The sequence below is a fragment of the Osmerus mordax genome, chromosome 19 (assembly GCF_038355195.1).
Source record: "Osmerus mordax isolate fOsmMor3 chromosome 19, fOsmMor3.pri, whole genome shotgun sequence".
Classification (NCBI taxonomy): Eukaryota; Metazoa; Chordata; class Actinopteri; order Osmeriformes; family Osmeridae; genus Osmerus; species Osmerus mordax.
The window spans coordinates 10,866,766-10,887,819 of NC_090068.1; the positions used below are offsets into that span (position 1 = coordinate 10,866,766).

The following is a 21,054-nucleotide window of genomic DNA, read 5'->3' on the forward strand; positions in this document are numbered from 1 at the left end:
CATGTTATCGCAGGTCTATCAATATTCAAGTTTTCTCGGTGTCGCTTCTACTGCACGCGTGTGTCACTTATGTGGGATGAATACATATTTCCTCGAAGACTCAGCTAATGCAATTAAGCGTCAACGTTGGACCAAGTTCAGAGTCAGAAAGCATAGGATGAATAGCGTGTTTTACTTAGAACATTTAACCAGAGCAACATAACCTGAATCGACCTCTTGATTTGCAGTCTAGTGCTCTGACCACTGAGATATACCCTCTCCCTCAAGCTCATTAAAATTAAATTAGTCCCTTTAGTATCTCTTAAGCACAGGACAAATATTGACCTTGGCGGGGGTCAAACATTTGGGCAAACCAAAACAGATTATGTAGCTTATAACTCAATAGTTTATTAAGAGAAAACAAACGTAATGAATGTGTCTAGACTGGTCCACGTTTAACTTTGGCTTAACATTCCTCATTTTAAAATGCATGAGGCTATTTTAGTTCAATAGCGGCAGTCATTTACACTAGATGATTATCATTTAATCAGTCATAACTGGACTCGCGAAAGTCGCTTGTGAAAAGTAGTAGGCTAAGTAATGTAATAATATTTACATTGTCTTAAGCGAATGATTTACTTTGGGTTTCATTTGCAAATGAAAATAGCTAAAAGGCAAATTTATCTGCGAGACCACCAGCTGACAAGCGTACTGAAAGCTGAAGCGGGCGGAGCCGTCATCACAGCGACTTGAAGAAAACCGCCAACACAGACCAACCCAGTGGGCGGAGATCTGCGGCTTTCAGGTCCCTTTTCGCACCCAGCATTTTTCCATCCAATCACTATTTCGAAACCGAAGGAATGTGCGTCGCAGTTTGGACCTAGGTGTTTCACGGTGAACCGGACCACGCTGTCGAATTAAAAGAGTAACTCTCGTGTGTTGAGGGCTGAATGGTAGGCTACGGGAGCTGTTATACGGTACCGACGACGGGACGTGTCTGTGGAAGTATTGTTTCCCCAATTTCCTCTCAACTACACTGAACTTTGAAACCCAGTAATCTCACCTGCGTATTGAAGTTACATTGAGGAACTACAAACATGTAAGATGAACCTATTTTAACCTCGTTTGGGGCTCTTAAAAATAATTTACAACTGTTCCTGTGTAGACCATAGTTGCCAGAGCATTCAGTGCTAAAAATAGCTCGTTACTTGAGAGGTGGTCAAATGGAATATTGCCTACTATAGGCTTCGCCTTTCTTTTAAAGTTTATTATTATAGGCTAAATATTATATGAATGTGTCTTTGTGTGTTTTGTTTGTGCACTGTATAGTTAAGCCTATTGATGATACAGACAGTAGGATATTTAAACCTTTATTGTCAAATTTGGTGAAGTATCGATCGTAAAAAAATCATGATTTAAAACATTCCAACATTCCGACATGCCATCCGTACAGTTTTGAATTTCAAACATATTTTTCATGTTGGTGTTTGCCCTGTCTTAGAAATTCTCCTTGGGGAACTATCCCGTCATGTTTTCACTGACAGTCCAGTTGTCACGCTTGTCGGTACCTCATAAATTCAACTCTTCCTGTCGTCTCCTCAGGGGTCAAGCCGCCACGCAGAGCAGGGAGGAACTGTGCTAGAACCGGACTCTCAGCACCAGATGTGGACATAAGAAACCAGAAAATCCGCCTTGTGGAATTTACAAAGAAATCGATTCTATCAGTGTCAGTGTTATTATTATCCAAGAGGCCGTTTGAGAGATGGCGTCCAGCCTAACGTGTGCGGGTGTCATATGGGCGCTTCTCTCGCTGCTGTGCGCCGCCGCGTCCTGCGTCGGGTTCTTCATGCCCTACTGGTTGCTAGGGTCTCAGATGGGAAAGCCCGTCTCCTTCGGAACTTTCCGCCGCTGCTCCTACCCAGTGCGCGACGAGGCGCGCGGTGCCACGGTGATGCTGGAGCAGTGCGGCCGCTACGCGTCGTTCCAGGGCATCCCGAGCCTGGAGTGGAGGATCTGCACGGTGGTGACGGGGGTGGGCTGCGGCTTGCTGCTGCTCGTGGCGCTCACCGCTCTCATGGGCTGCTGCGTGTCCGAGCTCATCTCCAGAACCGTGGGGCGCGTGGCCGGAGGCATCCAGTTCGTAGGGGGTGAGTACCTGGGATGAGAGGGGGAGGAGGGAGGGGAGCGTGGGGTGAGTCCCACCTGGGATAGGGGGTAAAGGGGTGGGTGGATGGATGGAGGGGTTGGGGGAATCCTGTCTTGGATGAGAGGGAGAGGGGGCGAGGGAGAGGGGGGAGAGGGCGAGGGAGAGAGGGGCCAGGGAGAGGGGGGCGAGGGAGAGGGAGGCGAGGGAGAGGGAGGCGAGGGAGAGGGGGGGAGAGGGAGGCGAGGGAGAGGGGGGGAGAGGGGGGGAGAGGGAGGCGAGGGAGAGGGGGGGAGAGGGAGGCGAGGGAGGCGAGGGAGAGGGGGGGAGAGGGAGGCGAGGGAGAGGGGGGGAGAGGGAGGCGAGGGAGAGGGGACGCTCCTTGTCAGCATGCTGCTGTGTCCTCTAAGAGAGCTGCTCCGGGAGGTCAGCGCTGGAGGGGGAGTGAAGGCATCTGTAAATCAGATGGCACAGTCAGCCACTCCTCTCTTTGTCCCCCCTTCCCGCTCCTCTCTACACTGCCCCCCCTCCGCCTCCCACTCACATTGTTCCCCTATCTGCCCCCCCACACAGTCTCCCTCCCCCGTCCCTATCCCCCCCTCACGGTCTCTCCCCCCTCTCTCTCTCAGCCTCTACCTCCCCCCTCCCTCACGGTCCCCCCTTGTCCTCTCTAAAATGTCTCCTCGACCTCCCCCTCTCACTATCTACTCCCCCCCTTCCCCCCCTCACTATCTACTCCCCCCTCCTATCTCCTCACCCCCCTCCCCTCTAGAATGACTTTGACCGCTGGTCTCTCTTAGAGAGCTGTGCTGTATGAGCAGGGGTTGATTAAGTGTGACTTCTAGCTTGGCTTGCGCCGCTTGGCTGCCTCTGGAGGCCCAGCCCATTTCATGCATGATAAAACGTCTCCTGACATTAGGTCTCCTGGACAACGCAGCGACAGCTAATCACTTATTCATAGGAGGGGGGGGGGGGGGGTAGGTTCTTCTTCTCTGCTCCGTAACATCGTGTTTAGCCCGCGCCCTCGACTGAGTGGCGTTGGCCACACTCAAGAGAGGGGAGCACTTCCTGTTGGAGGAGAGCACTTCCTGTTGGAGGGAAGGAGAGTGGAGGAGATGCTGTCTCTCTCAAGGTGCTGTATTTTAGTTCTAGTTGTCAAGACCCGCACCTGTCTGATGCTCTAATGGGGCTTTCACCCTTTGTTGCTTGTTACAGTAAGTAGTTCAGTGCTTCAGAACCACAGCCCTGGTCTGAGCTGGTCAACTGGTGTTAGAACCTCATCCCTTGGTCTGGTCCGGTTGGTATCCTTGTTCTGCTTGCTTTACCACCCTCTGTAAACCATGCCATGGATGCCTGTGTTTCCTGGTATCTGTACAGGGGCCCCTGGAGAGAAGCTATTAACTAAGGTGGTGTCATCTGGTGTAATTAAATGTGGTGGCTCTGGTGGTATTAACTATGGTGGTATTAAATGTGGTGATATTAAATGTAGTGATATTAAATGTAGGCATATTAACTATGGCTATTAACTAGCTATGGTGAGAAGCTGGCGAAAAGCAATTAGCTTTGAGGCAGTCCCATTCCCTTGAGACTACATTACTGATGTGGTTTCATAGATGTGGCCTGTTTTTTTTGTAATGTCAGCCGTATGGGCTCTCCTCTCTTCTCCTCTCTTCTCCTCTCCCATGCAGGGCCCCATTCTTCAGCCTTGCTGCCTTTATGTATAGCTGTGTATTTCACCGCTGGGGGAGGGGTGGGCATGCAGAGAAAGGGAGAGCTGGAGGAGAGAACAGGGAAGGGGGACAGGAAGTGGAACAGGGAGGAGTAGCAGTATAGAGTATCAGAGCTCTATTGAGTCGCTCTCTCCTGCAGACTGATGGAGGGCTCTGGAGATGAATCCTTCTCAACAGGACTTGGAATGTAACAGAGAATCCAAACCCTTCCCTGCAGTCTGTGGTTTAACTTGGCTCTCCATGAATCTAGTGCTTCTCCTACGGCCGCTCCCCCTTCCCCCCCGATGGGAAGAAATCTCCCTCCCCCTCTTTATAATCCGATCCTCCTTCTGTAGCGGAATATTGACTCCCTTCCTCCTCCTCCTTCTGTCTCTCCCTCAGTTCCTCCCTCCAATCTCCCTCCCCCCTCCCTCCTACTTCCATCCTTCCCTCCTTCCCTCCTACCTCCCTCCCCCCTCCCTCCCCCTTCTATGTTCACACTGTGCTCTCCAGACAGCACCTGTCAGGTGATCTCCCCCCCCCCCCATCCACACCCACACAGACACACCATAGATTGCCGCCTCTGATAATCACATACACTCAGGGTGTGAGGCGCACACACGCACACACACACACCAACACCCACACCTACTCTCTCACACACACACATATACTTACATCCACTAATACACACGCCCCCACACGCACACACCACCACTAACAACATAACAACTGCCACCCTCTAGTCTGTGTCTCTGACATGCTCACACTAGAGCTCTACCTCATTACTGGCTCTGTTGTTTGATGTTAAATGCTGCTTCAGCTCAGGTACAAACCCCGCTGCTCTGAAGGATGGTCCACGGCTCTCCTTCTTTCTCTGGTCATCTCTGGTCATTTACGTTCATCTCTGGTCATCTCCGGTCATCTCCGTTCATCCGCGCTCATCTCTGGCCATCCCAGCGTGCTCCAGAAGAGCCAGGAGGGAGGGCAGAGGTCAACGCTTTCCAAGCAGTGAAAACACCCAGATTTCAAAAGAAAACAGGAGTCGTTTTCACGTGTGACGCTGCAACAACAAACCAGGCTTTCTCTCTCCAGACTCAGATGTGTGTGTGTGTGTGCTGGATTCAGATGTGTGTGTGTGTGTGCTGGATTCCAAATGTGTGTGTGTGTGTGTACTGGACTCAGATGTGTGTGTGTGTGCTGGATTCAGATGTGTGTGTGTGTGTGTGTGTGTGTGTACTGGATTCAGATGTGTGTGTGTGCTGGGCTCGGAGCTGGCCCTGGACCAAACACACCACGAGGCAGCCAGCTGAATGATTAAACATGGATCATTCATCTGAGAGACAAGCATCGGGGGTCTGGGGCCACATTACAGTCACTTACTCTGAGCTCAATATAGATCTGGAAGCTATGGATGGCTATAGCTCAGTGGTTAGAGCATTTTTCTGCAGCCCCAGAGGCCACGGTTCAGATAAAACTAAACAGATAAAAGCGTTAAATACTGAACGAGTATATGAGGATTTATTATTCAGGCTGTGAACTCTCCCCACGAAGCCTTCACGTATGTGTACGCGCGTGTGTGTGTGTGAGTGGTGGTCAGCTTCGCGACTGGTCAGGGTGGGTGGTGAGAGGGGTCGTCGGCATGGAGACGGCCTGTTTTAGCTGACCCCCCGTGACCCGGGCGAGGCAGGCCGAGACGGGTAGGTCACAGGAGGGAGGGAGAGAGGGAGAGAGAAAGGGAGACGGAGAGAAGGAGAGAGAGAGAGGCAGACGGAGAGAAGGAGAGAGAGAGAGAGGCAGACGGAGAGAAGGAGAGAGAGAGAGAGAGAGAGGCAGACGGAGAGAAGGAGAGAGAGAGAGAGGCAGACGGAGAGAAGGAGAGAGAGAGGCAGACGGAGAGAAGGAGAGAGAGAGGCAGACGGAGAGAAGGAGAGAGAGAGGCAGACGGAGAGAAGGAGAGAGAGAGGCAGACGGAGAGAAGGAGAGAGAGAGGCAGACAGAGAGAGAGAGAGAGAGGCAGACGGAGAGAAGGAGAGAGAGAGGCAGACGGAGAGAAGGAGAGAGAGAGGCTGAGGGAGAGGACAGCTGCTGAAGCTGGAGACTTGGAGGCAGCTAATGTACAGTATCCCTGCTGTACTGTTACTCTGTGTGGGCCTGAAGGGGAGGAATCTCCTCAGATCAGATAACCTCCATTTGTCATCTATATACTCATCAAGTCACTGCGTGTGTCTGCGTGCGTGTGTGTGCGTGTGTGTGGTTTCATGATTATGTGTGCTCGGAAGCCTGGGGGTAACTTGAGCTTAACGTGTCCTTGTCGGGTGGTTGAATGTGACAGAGTATGTGTGATATATGCGTGTGTGTTGTAGCCTATGCAGGGATGTTTGAGTAATACATGCGGGCATGTGTGTGTGTAATGTGTGCGTGTGTGTGTATTGCGCGCTTGTGTGTGTATTGCGCGCTTGTGTGTGTATGTGTGCGTGTGTGTGTAATGCGTGCTTGTGTGTGTATGCGTGTTTGCGTGAGCGTGTGTTTGCGCTGTGGCGTCTGGTCTTCGCAGGGTTGAGGGAGTGTTTCAGGGGCCTCTGTGTCTGACTGAAGAATGCTGGGAATTCACTTAGAATGCTGGAGGACAACCCCCTAGCAGCCCCCGTCCCCCGTCCCCCTGCCCCCCGCCCCCCTCCCCCCATCCTCCATCCCAGAATATTAAGCCCAGACACTTTCCCTGGCAGAGTGACTGTGTAGACCCTTAGACTTCACGCCTCACTGCCTAGGCCTGGTTTCTCTCTGCTAACACAGCGCTGCTCTCGTTCTCCTGATCGCATCTTAGATTTTGTCAGGTGCATTCATGTGTGTGTGTGGAAAACTGATAGGCTGCAACACAAAACCGGCCCGGAAATATCGCTTTTTTTTAACATTCAGGCGGGGGCAGAAACGGATCTGGAGATAAGATCTTCCATTAACTGTAGATGGCCTGCGACTTGGTTGGAGCTTTTGATTCTGAACAGTTCCGAGGCTCTATTGTGGTTCTGGTTAATCTGCGGTGTTCCCAGACGGCATTTTACACATGCTAATACCCTCATTCCAAGGCTGCATTAATGGTCAGACCAGCCATTAGTCTGAAATGTAAACACAATAGCGACGCCAAACCATGATTATATTGTGTTGTGTGAAAACATGCAGTGAAGAATGTAGCTAGTCAACAGTTTGAATCACAAATACACACAGTTACATTCAGCCCTGTGCTGCAGTATAGTCCTGGCTCTCTAGTTGCCTGGTTCTGAAGTGGTCTTGGTGTTGCTCCTCTGACCTTGTGTGGAGGATCAGAGACCAGTAGAGAGAGACCAGCAAAGCGGAGACCAGCTAGCGGTGTCTAAGCTGCTGGGAAGGACGTCTGTTTCGCTCTGATTCCTGAGTATAATGTGAGTCGTGGTCAGAATGTGGAGGGACAGGGAAGGAGACACCACAGCCCTCAGAGACGCACTGCCTGCCCAGTTAGACCTTAGAACATGTTCAGTTAGACCGTAGAACATGTTCAGTTAGACCTTAGAACATGTTCAGTTAGACCGTAGAACATGTTCAGTTAGACCGTAGAACATGTTCAGTTAGACCTTAGAACATGTTCAGTTAGACCTTAGAACATGTTCAGTTGGAGGTTAGAACATGTTCAGTTAGACCTTAGAACATGTTCAGTTAGAGGTTAGAACATGTTCAGTTAGAGGCTATACAATGTTCAGTTATAGGCTATAACTTGTTCAGCTAGCAGTTATACAATGTTCAGGTGGCAGTTATTAGGCAGTTATATATTGTAAGGAGGTAGAGTGACAAGAAGCTTGTCTGAGCAGTGAACTCTTGAGTGACATGTTGACTAATTCAGTTGCAGTCCATGTTGGGTTGTAATTTGTAGGTACTAGCTAGGGAGAAGTGTCACGGCAGTGGCAGTTAGAGAGGGAGTGAGGAAAGTTTGGAGTTCAGCAGGAATCCCAAGACTGCTGACGGAGGTAGAGAATGAGGGTGAGGGGAAAACAGCGAAACATCCACCGCTATTCCCACCCCCACCTTACCAGCCTACCACCCTACCTCACCACACCAACCCACCACCTCCACCTTCCGCTCCACCCTGGTGGCACCCCCCCACCTGTCCTTTACACACAGTCAGAACGACACTCCGCACACCAGCTGTTGACCAGCAAGTAGCCACCTGGTTGTGCTTGTTAAAGGCACCGGGCCCGTGTGTGCCGTGTTGTCAGTGACGGGGAAGCCAGCCAGACTGCCAGTGTGGCTTTTAAATGAGGGACAGAATGAGGAGGCAAGTCACGAGGCAATTTACAGATGTTAATTATGCAAGCTCTGCCTTACATATCATCCAGCCTGCAGGGATGGTGAGAACTACCACATATGGAATCTGCATGTGATCCACTGGGGTTTGAGCAGTATGAAACTGTCAAAGCAGTAGGTGTTGGAACTGCTGAAGCAGTTTTAAAACTGTGGGCTTTGTGAAATACATCGTCACACCTGGAGTCCACAAGAGAAGTCTGTATTGTTAACATCTCAGGCCGTTTTTAAAGAAGGACTGAACAGAATGAAAGGCTACAATTCATTTTCCATCCCAGTGAAGAGGGAGATATTCACCCACAGGGAGCGTCGTCAACACAAGCAGAGCTCCACTGTCAACACAAGCAGAGCTCCTCTGTCAATAAAAGGAGCAGAACAAACAGATCTCTGTGGAGCGGATATTTCAAAGGTTTGGTTCTACCCGGTCCAGAACCCAGCACCCAGAACCTGAACCCATAACCTTGGCCCACCAAGGTTTCTAGATCACTCTCTTGAATCAGCTCTCTTAGTTCTGTTACACTGGATCTGAGCTTGTTATCAGCGGTAGTCATGGTTACAGTGGTTCTGTTCTGAGCTTATGTTCTTAGCTGGTGACAAAGACTTCTCAGTTGTACCATGTGTGTTGGGTGTACCACCAGAGTGGATGAAATGGGGTTGGGTGAAAGGGGATAGGTATAACTCAGTGGTTACAGCATTTGACTGCAGATTAAGAGGTTGCAGGTTCAAATCCACCCCTGCTCTGCTAAATTAATACTGTTGCATGAATGTACCATCAGAGTATGGGAAGTAAAGAGTGTGTATCATACTGTCAGATTTAACCGTGTAACTCTGTGTGAGTAGCAGACTTCTCAAGAACAAAAGTCTGTTCTAATAAACCTGTGTTCAATGAATAGAAAATACAATCTTATTATTATCATTAAGCATTGCCTGCTACAGTGTAAGCCGTCATACTTCAATATTGAACTCCTGAATGCCAGATCCCTATCCACCAAGGCTATGTTGATGGGTGATTTGATAACTGAGCATGAGCTAGGAGAGGCTTCCTCGGAGCAGCTCTGTATAACTAGATCCATCCTCAGTGTAACTGGATAACTAGACCGTTTCGTCTGTGGTGTGGCAGGAACAGTGCCTCGCAACAATCTGCCATTGTTATTCCCATGAAGCCTGCCTTTGTCAAGTTAAAATGCATTCACGGGCACGCTTGAACACACACTCGCTGACGCTCGCCTTCAAATACAAACACTCACACACACACACACACTCTGACATTCGCCCACGAATCACCACAGATACGCACGCACGCACACAGACACACACTCAGACACATGCTCTGGATGCAGTTGGCCAGCTGCCTGCTCTCTGTTGAGCGATGTTCCTCCCAGACCAGTGGAGTGATGGAGAGAGGCCCCTCCCCAGCACCGGAGTTATTGGGGCCCGATGACAAGCGAGGTGCTTATCAGCCTTCGTAGGCAGGTCACCACCCAGGCCTGGCAGTTACACACCAGGAGGGCGGAGGTGGCTGGGTGGGGTGGAGGTGGCAGGTGGATGTAGGGTGAAGAAGGTGGGGTGGATGTGGGGTGGAGGTGGAAGGGTGGATGTAGGGTGAAGAAGGTGGGGTGGATGTGGGGTGGGTAGGGTGAAGGTGGGGAGGAGGTGGAGGTGGAGAAGGGTGGTGTAACTCAAGACCCTCCTGTGACTGCGAGGAGTCTGTGAGGCTGTTATTGCAGCTGGCCAGGGAAGCAGACAGTCCCCAGCTCTCCCTTGTCCCAGCTGTCAGACCTCATACTGACTTCATCCACTTCCCTGGGCTGGCCTGGCCTCCCCCTCCCCCCCCCCCCCCCCCCCCCCCCACCCACCCAGAGAGAACCGCAAAGCCGTCCCCCAGGTGGCTGGTGACAATGTGTGTGTGAGATATCACACTCCGCTGAGATGGGAAACAGATGTCATCCAGAGTCCCTAAACATACATTACACACACACACAAACACAAACACACACAAACACAAACACACGCAAACACAAAAGCTCTTTGTATACGCGGTTGCTGCCTGTGTCCCACCTGTTCTTATTGACACTCATTTCCTTATCCTCCCTTCTGGCTGGCCCAGCTCAGTAAACAGACCTTGGGAGCTCTACTCTACTCTACTCTACTCTGGCCTCTCCCCCCAACCACCAGTCTGCTTCATAACCTGTTTGCTTTCTAGATAGTTCTCCATCCCACAGCTTCCCTTAGCCAGACCTAATGAGCTCCTAGGAAGAGCTGTCCTGTTGGGACCTCTCAAATACGCGTCAGGAAACCATGCATGAGTCAACAGGAAGCCGTTAGCCCTCCAGAGAGACGGCTAGTCTTGGCCAACCCCAGTCCGCTGACAGGTCTGACAGGTCGGTTTGAAGGCTCTCGTTCTAACACAGCATTTAGTTTTCCGACCAGAAACTGGAGAGTCGTTTGCTTCAGTTATTTAGATGTTTCTTTGTGGCTGTTGTGTGTATCTGTTGTGGGGTTGCCTGGTCTGGACTCATGTGGCACCACTGGGCACCGCAGTCTTGCCCACGCCAACCTTGGCATTCCTGTCCTGCTGTGCTACTTCCCAGATAGGGATGTGGCCCTGGAGACATTGTTGGTTTCCCTCGGTTATATTTAGAGATTATAAATTCCCTAGTGGACCCTGGGGACTTTGTCCCAAGGAAGTAACAGATATACGTGAACCATTTTGTAGCTGTGGAGCTCAATCTGGTATCTGGGTGAAATGTTATTGTGTTTCCCCATGTGTGTTTACTGTGGTCCTGTAAGTATTTCCATTTATATGAGTTTGACACACACACACACACACACACAAACACGCACACAAAAAGCAATGCTCTTGTGAGTCCAAACACATGGTAGGATACTTGTTGTTCACAGCACACTTTGTACCTCTGTGGATGTGTGACACCTTCAATAGTGATGATGTAGTGCTTGAGTGTGTGTGTGTATGTGTGTATGTGTGTGTGACACCTGTAATATTGATGATGTAGTGTGTGTGTGTCAGTTCCTGTACATCATGGGCAAGTTCTAGCATTAAGGAAATGTGAGTGCATACCCTGTTTGTCCAGCTATCTGAGCGATGGTAGCACCATGAGGTGCAAACCAACTGTAGGTTAAGATTGAGCCAGTATGGATTCAGACACTACTATAAGCACTGTCTGTTAAGGTGTGATGGTGGTGTATTAGATCCTACCTCATAGCTCTGCTTTAGTATTACCAACTTAGTAGCTCATCTACCCCCTCCTCTCCCCTCTCATACCCCTCTCCGCCCCTGTCCCGACCCCCTCCCTCTGGCCCAGAACCGAACTGTATTCCACGGCGTAGGAACATGCGTAGCAGAGGGAGAGAGCAGGGATAAGGAGCCCTCCTCTCTCCCCCACCTCGTCTGATGAGTGAGTCAGGCTGCAGCCAGCAGGACTCAGGTCGTCCATATGGCCACGGAGGAAAGTGTGGAGGAGGATGAGGAAAAGGAGGGGGGGAGGAAGAGTAGGAGGGGGCAGGCAGGGATGGACGGGGAGGAGGAGCAGGAGGAGGAGGTGCGGCAGGAGGAGGAGGAGGAAACAGACTCACAGTCGCTTAACCCGCCATGTCTGCCTGGGCTGCTCTCCTCTCCAAACGCAGCGCGGGGGACGGTGGGGGGAGGAGGAATGGGGGAGGGAGGGGGGAGGGAGGAGGAGCAGCTTAAAATCCGCCCGGCAGTCTCCCTTCACTGCACGCCAAATGCTCCCTCTATTTCTTAAAGGTTATTTTGACTATTTGACTTAGAGGAGCGTAGTTCCCAGATGAATCCTGTGTTCCTCAGTTCTGAGGAGATGGAGAGAGAGGATGAGATGAGAGGAGAGAGAGAGAGAGAGAGAGAGAGAGAGAGAGAGAGAGAGAGAGAGAGAGAGAGAGAGAGAGAGAACAGGTGAGAAAGAGATTAGGTAAGAAGGAGATGAGGTGAGAAAGAGATGAGGTTAGAGGATAGGAGAGAGAGCGGATGTGAGAGGATGTGAGAGAGAGAGGCGAGAGAGAGAAGAGGGTGTCGAATGGAGCAGTAAGAGGCTAGCACATGCAGATAACAAGCCACTCGCAGATAAAGACTGAGATCCACGGGGAGGAGCAGGAGGGGGGAGGTGTGGAAGGGAACGTAACGGTATGTACGGTACAGTTGGACTGTGTCTCCGGGAATAAAGACAGGAATAGATGAGATATGTGTGAGAGTAAAAACTGGGTCACGTTTGACGAGGCCTTGTCTCGGCACAGCACAGCATGCTGCGAGCTCCGAGCCTGCACGCTTCAGAGGGAACGGCACCAGATGAAGACGAGTCCAACTGTTTGATCTTGTGATGGAAACACAAATGTTGGAATGGTTTCCCCCCCCCCCCCCCCCCCCAGATCTCCCGGGGGGTACTTTACGTACCCAGAGTACCCGGCGTCTTCTAACAGGACCCGGGTCCGAGAGGGAAGTGATGGCCTCTGGCTGAGGGTGGCCGTTAGTGTTTCCCAACCCCCTCTGTAAAATATGTTCCTGCTTACATTCTTTGTTTTCGCGTCACTTTTTCCACTGTCTCCCTGGTCTCCGTCTATGGAGGGTCCCTGCCCTGCAGCCTGCCTGCAGCCTGTTCCACAGCCCCCTGTCTGCCTGCAGCCTGTACCACAGCCCCCTGCCTCTCATTCTCAGCTCCGGAACATATCTTTGATATAAAGCATTGAATTCGTTTTCATCCAATTTACAAACGGGGCATAAAAATGGGGTTACATAATCCTCGTGTTATTTAACATTGTATTCCCCATGCTCTTGGAGAGTGTTGCTAGGGCGACAAAGTTTCAATGAAGCTACTTAGTCTTTTCCAGCATCTTGCTTTGATCGGTGGTGCTTGTGTTTGGAACAGAGCCCCCCAGCTGAGTCCTGGTTACGTTTCAGGCGTGTTCCTCATGCAGCCAAGTAAGTCCATGTGTTTCTGCTTGTCTGAGAGTGATGAATCACTCTATTGTCCTCCAGCCTGGACCACAGAACTCCCAGCTACAGGGCTTGTTACTCTGGTAACTCTCTCTCCTGGTTACTCTTCTTCCTGGTAACTCTGTATCCAGTTCATGCTACTTCCTGGTAACTATTTCTGGTAACTCTACTTCCTTGTAACTCTATCTCTGGTAACTATTGGTAACTATTTCTGGTAACTTTACTTTCTGGGAACTATCTCTGGGAACGCAACCTCCTGCTAACCATCTCTAGTAACTCTACCTCTTGGTTACTCTCCCTCTGGCATTTACATTTCTTGTTACTCGATCTGCCACATCAAAGAGGCAGACATCTGTGGATAGCCTCGCTCAGCCGCCATCATTTCCACCATTACAGCGTGTGATGGGACCTTCAACTCCTCCCTCTGTAAAGAGACACTTCCTAGTTCCCACACACACACCAAGGCTTGTGCTATGTGCCGATGCTGACAGACATAGATGCTTACAGGATTCCATTCCCAGAGGATGATGTTCCTGGGGGATTATGTAAAGTCCTGGTTTTAAACTGCAGTGCAGCAGCAGTCCATTTTATATTTCCTCCCCGTACCAGCAGACACAATCTGGATCCCAACTCATTAAAAGCAGTGCAGTTTCAAGTCATTTCCACATTGATAATGACACCGTGACTTACTTGTATACATTATTAATCATCGGTGTTTTGGAGGGTTGATAATCATGCACCATTGCTTTTGCAATGTGACAGTTCAATCTGTCTTTAGGGCATGTGAATGTGTCCTTTTCGACTTTGGTTTTGTTTCATGGAACCATCCGCATAAGTGTTAGTGCCCCAGGGTTTCATTGGTGTCTGATAATGATGAGGTAGGTGAGGTGTAGGATGAGGAAGGATAAAGCCTGGCTATTTTGCTTGATTGTTTGTTCCCCAGCTCCAACGACCTCCCCTCCCCTAGGCCCCAGCCTCTCCTCCCCCACCCAGCCCCAAACACAGCCTCTCCTCCCCCACCCAGCCCCAAACACAGCCTCTCCTCCCTCACCCAGCCCCAAACACAGCCTCTCCTCCCTCAATCAGCCCCGAACACAGCCTCTCCTCCCCCACCCAGCCCCGAACACAGCCTCTCCTCCCACACCCAGCCCCAAACACAGCCTTTCCTCCCACACCCAGCCCCAAACGCAGCCTCTCCTTCCTCACCCAGCCTCCAACACAGCCTTTCCTCCCTCACCCAGCCCCAAACACAGCCTCTCCTCCCTCACCCGGCCCCAAACGCAGCCTCTCCTCCCCCACCCAGCCCCAAACGCAGCCTCTCCTTCCTCACCCAGCCTCCAACACAGCCTTTCCTCCCTCACCCAGCCCCAAACACAGCCTCTCCTCCCTCACCCGGCCCCAAACGCAGCCTCTCCTCCCCCACCCAGCCCCAAACACAGCCTCACTTCTCCCACTCAGCCCCAAACACAGCCTCTCCTCCCCCACCCAGCCCCAAACACAGCCAATCCTCTCCTCCCCCAACCACAGCTCCAAGTACGTTCTGTCTCCCCCCCCCCCCCGCTCTCAGCATAGATCCTCCTCCCCTATGCCCTCCAGAGGGTCATCAAAGCAGAGGGTCGTGGGAAACGATATAAACTCACAGTGGGAAACTTCCAGAACACTTCTCCACACCACACCCCTGTTGCCTCACATAGGCATGTTTTCCAAACCTCTGCCTATGTGTTTGTTTTCAATAATGGTCCGATTAAACTTGTATGAGACCTTGATCTTGATCTGTATCTTGATCTAGATAAATCTGTATATATTTTTATCTTGACAAATCTGTATCTTGATCCTGACAAATCTGTGACTTGATCTTGACACATTTGTATCTTGATCTTGACAGATCTGGGCAGGAGGGGCTTCTGAGGGGCAGGAAGGGCAGTTCCAGAGCTGGGTAGGCCAGCAGGGTGACATGAAGGTGACATGGGGAGAGAGAGGCAGGCCTCTGTGCCCAGGCCTGTTAGCAGCTATCAGGTGATGCTAACTGCATTGCTGCGTGGCTCCATGGCACACGGATGCTATCCCAGCTGTCTCTGCAGCATTCAGGCTCAGACAGGGCCCAAGGTGCTTCGGGAGGGGTTACATTTACATCTGATTTATTTAGCCGACGCCTTTATCCAAAGCAACATAAAAATAGGGCATATAGAAAGTACAGAAGGAGATCAAGGATTAGAATTGCAGAACTGTGTGTGTCTCTGTGTGTGTCTCTGTGTGTGTGTCTGTGTGTGTGTCTGTGTGTGTGTCTGTGTGTGTGTCTCTGACAGGGTGGCACCTGGGTGAGGCAAGATCACAGAGCTGCTGAAGAGAACTCTCTCTCTGGGGACAGTCAGCCTGCAGCATGAGACACACACACGCACACACATACACACACACACACACAGAGATACACAAATGCACAAACACATTCTCTCTCTCTTTCTCTATCTCTCTCTTTCTCTCACACACAGACACACACACACACAGATACACTACAGCAGCAGGGCAGCTGTCCTTATATGTTGCTATAACTCTCTAAGACGTGTCGGTGGATTGTATATCTGCTTGGCTTGATAAATCCACAACTCAAAGCAATGAAGTCGGTCTTGAAAGAGAAATGGTGTTCAGTGGAAACCTTGTCAGCTTTTTCTGGAGTCCTAATGCTGAAGTGTCTAACTGCCTGGATAAGATGAAAGTTTGAAATAGGATTAAAGTTTCAGGTCAGGGTGTGCTCTCTGCGGACCCTCGTGAGAGGTCAGAGGGATGGACTGGAAACGCACAGCTCTCTCTTCCTAAACAGTCTGTCAGCCTCTGGTCCTAAACAGTCAATCAGTCATCTAGTCTCTCCTCCCAAACAGTCAGTCAGCCTCTGTTCCTAAACAGTCAATCAGTCATCCAGTCTCTCCTACTAAACAGTCAGCCTCTCTTCCTAAACAGTCAATCAGTCATCCAGTCTCTCCTACTAAACAGTCAGCCTCTCTTCCTAAACAGTCAATCAGTCATCCAGTCTCTCCTACTAAACAGTCAGCCTCTCTTCCTAAACAGTCAATCGGTCATCCAGTCTCTCCTACTAAACAGTCAGCCTCTCTTCCTAAACAGTCAATCAGTCATCCAGTCTCTCCTACTAAACAGTCAGCCTCTCTTCCTAAACAGTCAATAGGTCATCCAGTCTCTCCTACTAAACAGTCAGCCTCTCTTCCTAAACAGTCAATCAGTCATCCAGTCTCTCCTACTAAACAGTCAGCCTCTCTTCCTAAACAGTCAATCAGTCATCCAGTCTCTCCTACTAAACAGTCAGACTCATTTTGAGGCATCAAGCTGGAGCTGTGGGCCGACTTTCCCTGAACAGATAAGCATGAAGCTGCAGATAACATTATTTACACAATCACTCAGGGCTGCGACACAGTCATGTTAATTACCATGTCATCTGTCTCTCTCTCTCTCTGTCTCGCCCACTCTCAGTGCTTTATTCTCTCTTTCTACATCTCTCTCTCTCTCTCTCTCTCTATCTCTCTCTCTCTCGCAATCCCTCTTTCCCACCTATCTCTCTCTCGCTCTCTTTCTACTATCTCTGTTTCTCTATCTTTTTCTCTCTTCTTTCCCTCTCTCCCCACTCTCTCTCCCTCTGTTCCTCTCTTTCCTTCTCTCTCAGAGACAAAATCTGATACTCTAAATGATGCTTCTCCCAGTGTGTAACACTCACCATATTGTCATTATTATCACACGTGGAAGTTCTGCTTATCACTTCCTGCTTCTGCCTTTGATGTTGTTATCTGAGCAAGCTGAGCCTTCAGAGATGCAGTCGTATCTGTGCCTCTCTTTATGGGGTCCCACAGGGTACAGTGAAGGGTTCAAAGGTCACGTCCAGGGAGTTCTGTCTTAGACCGTTCTTGATAAATCTGCCCTTGATCTACATGTGTGTCTGTTGACACATAACAGAGGATGGCACTAATAATTGAATTTTTACACACACTTTTATCTAGAGCAAAGTAAAGATAGTGCAATTGATGGGTACAGCGGAAAATAAAGGATCAGAAGTGCATAGCTCTAACAGTATTTTGGTTTGTTACAGTCTGTAAATGTATTGACTAGCCACATTTCAAGGCAACCACATCACAGCTCACAGACACGGGCAAGAAAAAAGAATACTACATAGACTTGGGGGATTTGGAGAATCATAGTGTTCAGTTGAATACGGCACGCAGGTATGATCTCCCGGTCTATGTGAGAGGAGGAGGAGGGGCATCCGGCTTGACTGTGGAACAGCAGGCAACAACCAACAGAATGATTTTGATTATGCAAAATTATTCAAACACATACTAATTAACATGTTTATGTTACTGGCTCAGTTATATTATCACGTTGCTGAGAGTTGAACAGCTTAATGTCTACCTACGATTTTCAAATGAGTCTTCAGACACGGTCCTCTTGGTTTTGCTGTCTGGCTGCTGTTTGTGAACACCTCTTCTGTGCTCCGAGGTTTCCATCCCTCTGCCAGGTCACTCCTCCTGCACACAGACACAAGACACTTTTAGCCTGGAGAGGAAACTATGTGGTGTAAGCAGAGACCAGGCAGAGAGTCTGTGCTGAGGGCCTGTGGGGTGCTCTGTGTTACCCCTGGTGATGGAAGTGAGGAGCGGGGGGGGTGGGGAGTGGCAGGAAGAGTGGAGGAGGGAGGAGGAGGTGGAAGAGCGGAGGAAGAGAGGGGGAGGAGAGGGGTAGAAGGAAGAGGAAGACGGAGGAGGAAGAGGGGACAATGAGGGGAGAAGGGGGAGGAGAGCCTCCCAGCCTCTCCATGTGTGGGTGTCCCAGCTTTGTCTTCACCATCGGCACTGCAGAGAAATGAAAGCCAATTACATGGAGCTTTACTGCCGGGTCCAGGGACTTTCAACACAGGCCTTGATTGCTTTGGAATATCACATTAGAGCAGTACCGTGCTCTCGCTATGCATGTCTGTCTGGAACCACAGAAGTACAGGAACCAAACAGTTCTATAGACCTGTAATTACGTGGTTCGGTATGTCATGGAGTGGACATGATAGATTCATGTTGACCACAGGAAGAGAAGGAGACTGGATCTGCTTCAACTGTGCAGAGTCCAACCCAGGAGAAGAGAAAATATGTATTTATTGCCACATGTATTTACACATACAAGGAATTTGCTTTGGTGATTAACAACAAACATTTACATTTTATTTATATACTTGTATCCAAAGCGATACACTGAAAAAAAGAGTGCATGTAGAAAGTAGAGCATAAAATCTAAGGGTCTGATAAGTACGTCGTTCTAACAGTATTTCATTTGTAAAAGTATTTTCCTGTTTTTCCTCTGGAGCTAGTTCCGTGAAACTTACACGATATGTAACTTCAAAAGTCATGAATTTTCCACGAGTGACTTAATGTGCCTGCAGGCAACACAAGACCTATCTTGTTGTCTCTGTTATTGTTGGAAGTTGAGGATGTGTGTATGATGTCACCCCTCTGATTCCTTAAGCGGGGGACAATGGGGAGGAGGCCCCTTTAAGAGGTGGAGGGATACGATCCATGGTGATGAGGAGGTTGGGGTTTGTAGAGATGGAGGGATACAGTGTGTGGTGATGGTGCTGCATGTCCCTTATAGCTCTATGTATTTATGTTATTGTTACTCCTCTCAATTATTCATTGGTGATTCCAAGTCAATTCCCAGTCTGTTTCATAAATATGTAAATGGTTCTAAATAATTAAATCAATCTTTTCATGAAATGTTTAAAATGATTTTGTCTTAGAACATGCTTTGAACCATTTGCTATATTGACTAATCTCTCTTCCTCTCTCTCTCTTTCCCGTCTCTCTACCTATTTCTCTTTATTTCTCTCTTTCACTTGGTCTCCCCCCCTCCGTCCCCCTCTCCGCCCTCTCTCTCCCCCCTCTCTCTCCCCCCACTCCCTCCTCTCTCCTCTCTCTCTCCCCCCTCCCCCTCTCTCTCCCTCCTCTCTCTCCCCCCCTCCCCCTCTCTCTCCCCCCTCTCTCTCCCCCCTCTCTCTCCCCTCCCCCTCTCTCTCCCCCCTCTCTCTCCCTCCTCCCTCTCCCCCCTCTCTCTCTCCCTCCTCTTTCCCTCCTCTCTCTCCCTCCTCTCTCTCCCCCTCTCTCTCCCTCCTCTCTCTCCCTCCTCTCTCTCCCTCCTCTCTCCCTCCTCTCTCTCTCCCTCCTCTCTCTCTCCCTCCTGTCTCTCCCCCTCTCTCTCCCTCCTCTCTCTCCCCCCTCTCTCTCCAGCTCTGTTGATAGGGTCGGGGTGTGCCCTGTACCCTCTGGGCTGGGACAGCGAGGAGGTCCGTCAGACGTGCAGCAACAGCTCCAACCAGTTTGAGCTGGGTAAGGTCATGTCGTAACTGGATATTGGTATGTCTTTTCATGTAAAGTAGTCATATAACCATATCTTGTTGGTTTGTGTGTATGTGTTTGTGTGTGTGTATGCGTTTTTTTTTGGTGTGGGTATGGTTGGTGTGCGTGCATGTGTGTGGTTCGGTTTGCGTGCCTGTGTGTGTATGTATATCTGTGTGTGTTTGTGTGGTTTGGGGTGTGTGTGTGAGCCTGTGTGTGTGCCTGTGTGTGTGTATGCCTGTGTGTGTGTGTGTGTGTGTGTCCAGGTTCCTGTGAGATCGGCTGGGCCTTCTACTGCACGGGTGCTGGGGCTGCGGCGGCCATGTTGTTGTGTACCTGGCTGGCCTGCTTCGCTGGCCGGAAACAGAAACAGTACCCCTACTGACTCTGAGCTGGGTGAGATCACACCTCCACTGGATAACAGCTCTGTCTGCTGACACGTGCACGAGTCACATGACCGTGTCTTGTTGGTGTGTGTGTGTGTGCGGTTTTGTGTGTGTTCATGTGGTTATGTGTGTGCTTTTTTCGTGCGTGTATGTTTAGTGCGTTTGTGTGGTTTCGTATGTGTGCGTACGGGGTCCTGTGTGCGTGCCTGTATGTGTGTGTTTCTGTGTGTCTGTGTGTGTGTGTGGCAGGAAGCTGTACCTCTACAGAGGGCCGGCCAGGACGCACCATGCCGGCCAGCAGGACCATCAGGCGCATGTCATCGTCCGCCAGGCTGGAGGCCGGACGCCCACTGACACCACAGACTCCATCCACAGCCAGCAAACCCACAGCTATGCATCCTCTAGACACGCCCCTGGGTCCCGCCCAGCACGGAACAGCTGGTCCCACCCCGGGGGACTCAGTACACCACAGTCATCAACGGCAGCAAGAGCCATATAAATAGTGCCGCCCCTTCCTCTCCCCTGCCTGTGCTGCCCCTCTATCGTGATCCCAGTGTTTGCAGAGTCGATGGGGAGGAGTATCGATCCACCTCCAATGTTACTTTTGTTCGTGCGTGTTTTATATCTTAATATTTAATTCAATTATATCTCCACGTTTTTTTTTGTATTGCCTTAAATATTTAAACCTTTGCTGGTAACTTGCAATAACTTACGTCTCAACATTGTCACTATGAATATTACAGCACACAAAGTTATATCACAGGTACTATAAGGCCATAGTATATATGTTTATTGTAGGTATTATTGTGTTTGATTATGTACATTGTATTATAGTAGCATTGTGGAAGAAACTTTTGTACTAAATATATTGTAAATAGTGTTTCATTAAGTCTTAATAAATCTATGAAGTGTGTACCTGAGGTATGTTTTCATGAAACAAGAAAACGTGTGTTAGACACAGGCTGTGTGTGTGTGTGTGTGTGTGTGCGTGTGTGTGTGTGTCTGTGTGTGTGTGTGTGTGTGTGTGTGCGTGTGTGTGTCTGTGTGTGTGTGTGTGTGTGTGTGCGTGTGTGTGTGTGTGCGTGTGTGTGTTTGTGTGTGTGTGTGTGTGTGTGTGTGTGTTTGTGTGTGTGTGTGTGTGTTTGTGTGTGTGTGTGTGTGT

General features: G+C 50.0%; 1 protein-coding gene across 2 annotated transcripts; it reads left to right on the forward strand.

The window, feature by feature from the left end:
- The first annotated feature begins 772 nt into the window (after window positions 1-772).
- On the forward strand, window positions 773-20,805 carry LOC136963181 (LHFPL tetraspan subfamily member 6 protein). Of its 2 annotated transcripts, none has more exons than XM_067257221.1 (5): window positions 773-1,078; window positions 1,582-2,126; window positions 19,399-19,497; window positions 19,773-19,902; window positions 20,050-20,805. In XM_067257221.1, the coding sequence occupies exons 2-4, from the start codon at window positions 1,742-1,744 to the stop codon at window positions 19,889-19,891; spliced, it is 603 nt and encodes a 200-aa protein (XP_067113322.1). In that variant the 5' UTR covers window positions 773-1,078; window positions 1,582-1,741; the 3' UTR covers window positions 19,892-19,902; window positions 20,050-20,805. The 2 variants fall into 2 exon arrangements, with proteins under 2 accessions (XP_067113322.1, XP_067113323.1); XM_067257222.1 differs by having other exon boundaries at window positions 20,142-20,805.
- Window positions 20,806-21,054: the final 249 nt, after the last annotated feature.

Bases quoted from the DNA above. Each gene is read 5' to 3' on its own strand.
- LOC136963181 (XM_067257221.1), top strand. From the start codon at position 1,742: ATGGCGTCCAGCCTAACGTGTGCGGGTGTCATATGGGCGCTTCTCTCG. The intron at 2,127-19,398 runs GTGAGTACCTGG...CTCTCTCTCCAG, and splicing joins AGGCATCCAGTTCGTAGGGG to CTCTGTTGATAGGGTCGGGG. The intron at 19,498-19,772 runs GTAAGGTCATGT...GTGTGTGTCCAG, and splicing joins CTCCAACCAGTTTGAGCTGG to GTTCCTGTGAGATCGGCTGG.